The 5000-nt window shown below is 39.4% G+C and overlaps 1 protein-coding gene across 2 annotated transcripts in view; it reads right to left on the minus strand.

The window, feature by feature from the left end:
* Positions 1–1948: 1948 nt before the first annotated feature.
* LOC138054472 (rho-related GTP-binding protein RhoB-like) overlaps positions 1949–5000 on the minus strand; it is an 8072-nt gene continuing 5020 nt past the window's right edge. For both annotated transcript variants that reach the window (XM_068900920.1, XM_068900921.1), the window contains exons 3-6: positions 3609–3696; positions 3196–3305; positions 2655–2804; positions 1949–2514 (exon numbers count right to left, since the gene is read on the minus strand). In XM_068900920.1, the coding sequence (XP_068757021.1) occupies positions 2245–2514; positions 2655–2804; positions 3196–3305; positions 3609–3696 (618 nt within the window). In that variant the 3' untranslated portion in view covers positions 1949–2244. The remainder of the gene's footprint in view (positions 2515–2654; positions 2805–3195; positions 3306–3608; positions 3697–5000) is intronic.

The raw sequence follows: 5000 nt of genomic DNA on the forward strand, positions 1-5000 counted from the left end.
CTACCAGCGACCGAGCCGTCATTCTGCTGAACTACACAGCAAGATCACATCACTCCGCATTCCAGGGCGGAATAATTAATCCCTGGCCAGGAGATATTTCCTCCATGGAACAATTTCCATGGACCCCAGCTAACATCAACTCAAGTTGTTTCGTACAGGGTTTCAACCTTATCGCACAACACCCAAGGATAACGATCAAGTCACACCAAGGAATGCAATCCCAGCCTCTCACGTGCACCCAACCATATTTGTTGCGTGGTGTTGGAATTGGCTGCGCTATCGGCAGGACCATCCACCAATTCCTGAGATAAGTTGTGGAGAAATTATGATAAACCATCAAAAACCTAAGCCAGAAATTCATCAAGCATTTTATAGAATCTACATTCAGTAACGATCACTAATTATTAGCTGTCACTGAAAAACAACTTAGCACTGCACTCAAAATCTGACCTTCGTTATTGCAATCTATCTGCCATAGTTACTAACCAGCCGGAAAACTGTTTGTCTATAGGAACTATTAAACATCAACTAAACAGCACAAGAGCTTTTAATAAGACTCTCAATGAATAAGAAACTAAGACAACCTTTCCAGTTGTTTTCTTATAACTAGACGCACTACGAGCGTTTACTCGGGCTTCGTACCGCAAGTAAGCGTATTGAACACAATGAAAACTTTACATTGTGTCTAGATACCCGGAAGTCTGAACTTAATATAGAATTTTCACGAAATAACTCATTACTGAGAATAAAAAGTAGATATTTTTTTAGACATGTCGAGCGATTTCAAGTATTATTTTGGCTTTGTAGTAGAGGAAATTTCAAGTTCGAGCTTGGACATAGTATAACATCTCGGATGTTTTGAAATTTAGTCCACAATGAAAATAATATTTGTTCAGAAATGCCAAGCGACTCCCAATAATGTTATGGTTTTTTGGTGGAGGAATTCTCTTAGCGACAATAAAAGGCACGCAATGCATGCAAAAGCGATGACATTCAACTGCCATTTCCAAAATTCTCTCTGGAAAATTGGAATTTAAAAAATCAAACAGATCCTTAAACGTAAGACATGGGTCGCACTGTAGACTTTTTTTGTTTTTGTCACACAAGTTTGTCGGGGCATTTACCCCCAGAAGGTTACACGTGTGGCTTCTTCAATGCTCTTCTTTAATTAAAGTTCAATTTCACCAACATTTCAGTCCACAGAAAAGTTTAGTTCAGACATTTCATTTATCATACAAAGCTCATACAGTGCTCTGACAACGTCATTTCTCGCTCAGAAAAGACAGCCTTCATTTTTTTCAGGGCTAGAGTTCGCGTATTCGCAAGCTCCCGCCAATACGAAGTCCTGTCTACAAGCAGCTTGGCTAATGACTGTGGCCTTTGGGAACCTCATCGTTGTCATCGAAGCAGTCTCACATCTTTACAAACCAGGCAACATAATTTTTCTTTTTCGCAAGCTTGCTTTTTGTGGTGATGCTAATCTTTATGGTTATTTCTATTTCTTATCAATATGTTGATATGCCTGTGGTTGAGCCAGCTGCTCCGGTACCTGTCCAACTTTTACTGTGGTAGCAGTCATATCAAAAAGTGTCATTCGCGAAGTTATCTTAGAATTTTACAGTACACTCACGTGTAAACCCACCAAACAAGATCATGTAGACTAATATGTTAAGTCACATTTGCAGAGGCAAAGAGCGACGAGATATTTTGAGATGATAAGCTTCAAAACAAAGTTGTGTTCTGGGTCTTCGGCCAAAGATTTCCCTTTGACTGAGGAAAAGGAGACTGAGAACGAGGCTACGGAAGAGCTGACTGCAACGTAGGTTTGGCACAGACACCGTGATCCTGAATTACATTCGGATCTTAAGTTTGATTATATTCAAGCGATTCTGTACATAGGGCTCGTAGAAGGAAACATTGTCCCCTAGATTAGATTGTATTTTCTCAATTTTAAATGTCATACTTTTTATTTTCAGAAATAAAGTTTTGCGAAAAATATTGCACAATGTTGAAACGTTTTTATCCGCCGCGGGGTTCAGAGACCTCCGCTAATTTTCCCGAATTCTGTGGTCGGTGCCGTTGACGTTGAAATACCGTTTATAGACACATTTGTGGTTAAAATCCCCACAAACGACTTCGATGAACTCTCCGCTATGGTTTACTGGAGGTGCAAGTTGGTAATATCTCGTTGACGAACTGATCATCGGTGATTTAATGGACGCATTGGCCGTTGACTGGCATTTGTCAGCTTGTTGAAAACAAAGATAGTCTTCGACTTCCTGATGGCGAACGAGGAACAGTGCTACAGTCATTAATATCAGAACCCGAAGATCTCCGAGTGAACCACGAAAACCTCCGAAGCACTGATTGAGATTTAAGGTCATCAACTTTTTCGCCGTTCTTGTTAAGTATGGCGTCCGCAGCGCTCTTGAATACTTCCTTGACGTTCCAGCGAGTCTTGGCACAGCATTCCACGTAGTCGCGGGCCATTGTAGACTGGGCGACAGAGATAGCCTAGGAGCAAAGAATATTAAAATTACATTTGCTCACGGCGTGAACCTGATTGTTCAAAAAGTGGCAATAGCGGGAAATGTGCTCTGAAGACCTTGTAAGTTTCCTCTAATGATGTACACGTAACACATATCGTAAAGTACCTTCATTCTGCTGATGCTGTCATTCTCAACCGATTCTTGTCGTGGTACTGTCAGGTAATATTGAAGAGCACTGTCAGTGCGCAGGTCATTCTTGCAGCCAATCAGCAAGTAAGGTATTCCTGGGCATGCGTCAATGATTTCAGGGACCCACTGTTCAAATTATGAGAAAACGTGAAATATATGTAGTCCTTTATACAATGAAGGGTTCTTATAGCCGAGCAAGACCAAGTTTTTGAATAATTTCTTTCTAAAAATTAAATTTTTTCTTTGGAATAATTATACCATTCTACTGATGATCGTCATAACAGTTTGTCGATGGTGACGGTGACTGTGGCGAAGATTGAATGGTCGGATGGATAATTGATTGAATACGTGATGATTACGATGACTTTGACGATGATGAACTTTGCAAGGGCAGACACGGCACACGTCACGAATGTTTTTAAATTTCTTCCAATTACCAACCTTGGCAGTTACTTCATACGGCTTCTCATGTCTAATGTTTTAAATCATCAGCGGGCGCTCAGATTATTTGACGTACCTTGTTGACCACACTTTGTAAAGATGGAGGATGTCCAATATCGAAGCATGTGAGTATCACATCAGAGTCCCGATACAGCTCTCTCCTTATGCTTTCGTAATCATCCAGACCTGATAAAAGGTTAATTTAAGTAAATTCAAGGATGCCTTGTGATAGAGTTCCAAAAAGAACTTCTTTTTTTAAATTGAATTGAAGAAAAAAAGTGTCAGATAAGAAAGAAAAAGAAGTGTTGCGATTCTAAGTTGGAAATGGAAAGATGCTGATAAGGGAGCCTATTTTGGTCTTTTATTTTGTGTATACCTCCCAGTGCTATATACGAGGAGAATATTCGCTGCTATAAATGGCAGCCATTGACAACATCGATATTGGCTGTAAAAAAAAACTAATGAGTATATTATATTAGCTTGTCTTACCAGATATCTCCCAAAGCATAAATTCCAGCCGACTTCCTTGTGTTGTGACGTCCGCGACGCATTCGTCAAATACACAAGATTCCTCTGCCTGCAAGGATACGACATGGATCATTATATTATAAAGTACCTATTGATATTTGCAACATGCATTCGTTACGTGACAGCACATTCTATGTGAGCGCTGAACGACTCAGTTGACACGAGCAGAACATATCTTCTTAACAGTTTTACTCTTGAAGGGCTTGTTTAATGTGAATATACGACCCCGTTCTACAACAGGAAAACTTTGACTTGGCATTGTAATTACCGTAAGAGCGTATATCCAAACAACGGTAAGAACGATTTTTTCGCGAATTTGCATCTTCTGAATCTGAACTATATGATAATGATTGTGCCATTTGATTACTGATAATAGACCAAGGAAAATTCTTAGGCCCCAGATAGGGTTAGTTTCCCCACCTCACCCCCTCTTCCCGCTGCTGTACAAATTACACAATCGACGTATCACTCTTTGGGTGGTGCTTTAGTAGGTGGAAAGCGCTATCTGCCCTCCTTCGAACAACAGAAGCCAAAAGATTCAATACCTTAATCAGTTAATGGATAGAATATATAAAAACGTGTGCTGCAAATGCAATGCGGGTATGAAACGATTTTCTAAGCGAAATATCTTTGCGGACGGTGCTTTTGTTCTGCACATCTCGAGATACTCGGATTTCCTATGGCTGGTGCTTATTAATACAGGGATATTTTTGCGCGGCTCAAACTGTGCATAGAAAGCAGAACTTAGCAAGTTCTCTTGATATCCAAAAAGAAGATTGTAGGTAGCCATGCATTTTAAAGAGATACTGTAGCTTCAATTTGGAAAAGAACGCCAACATTGCTATGTAAAATATAAAACTTTAAGGTAAAAGCTATTAAAATTATGAGTCTAAACATTTTCGATCAGTTTGATCATCGTCAGAAAAAACGAAAACGAAAACGTTTAAACTCATAATTTTAACAGCTTTTACCTTAAAGTTTTATATTTTACTTTTATTGGCGAAATGTACATTCATTGCTTTGTATTTTAAAGCTTTTTACAAATATTGCTGATTAATTATCTTCGAAAAATGCGAAATGTTACCCCTAATTTTCTTTTTGGATTTCAATATCACTTGTTAAGATCTGCTTTTCCCGCATATTCAGTAAGCCGCGCAAAAATGCCTTTGAATTAGTAGGCACCGTCCTTAATCAAACAATTAAAGCGGTTGTACAATTAAAGAAGCCTGAAAAAATTCCACGCCTGAACGGGACGTTAGTGCGTGGGTTCCTGCGTGGCCAAGAGGAAGGGAATAACGAGCCCCGGCAAGTATTTTCCGCTTGGAAAATGGACCAGAATCAATCAAGTATATA

The sequence above is a fragment of the Montipora capricornis genome, chromosome 6, assembly GCF_036669925.1.
Source record: "Montipora capricornis isolate CH-2021 chromosome 6, ASM3666992v2, whole genome shotgun sequence".
Classification (NCBI taxonomy): Eukaryota; Metazoa; Cnidaria; class Anthozoa; order Scleractinia; family Acroporidae; genus Montipora; species Montipora capricornis.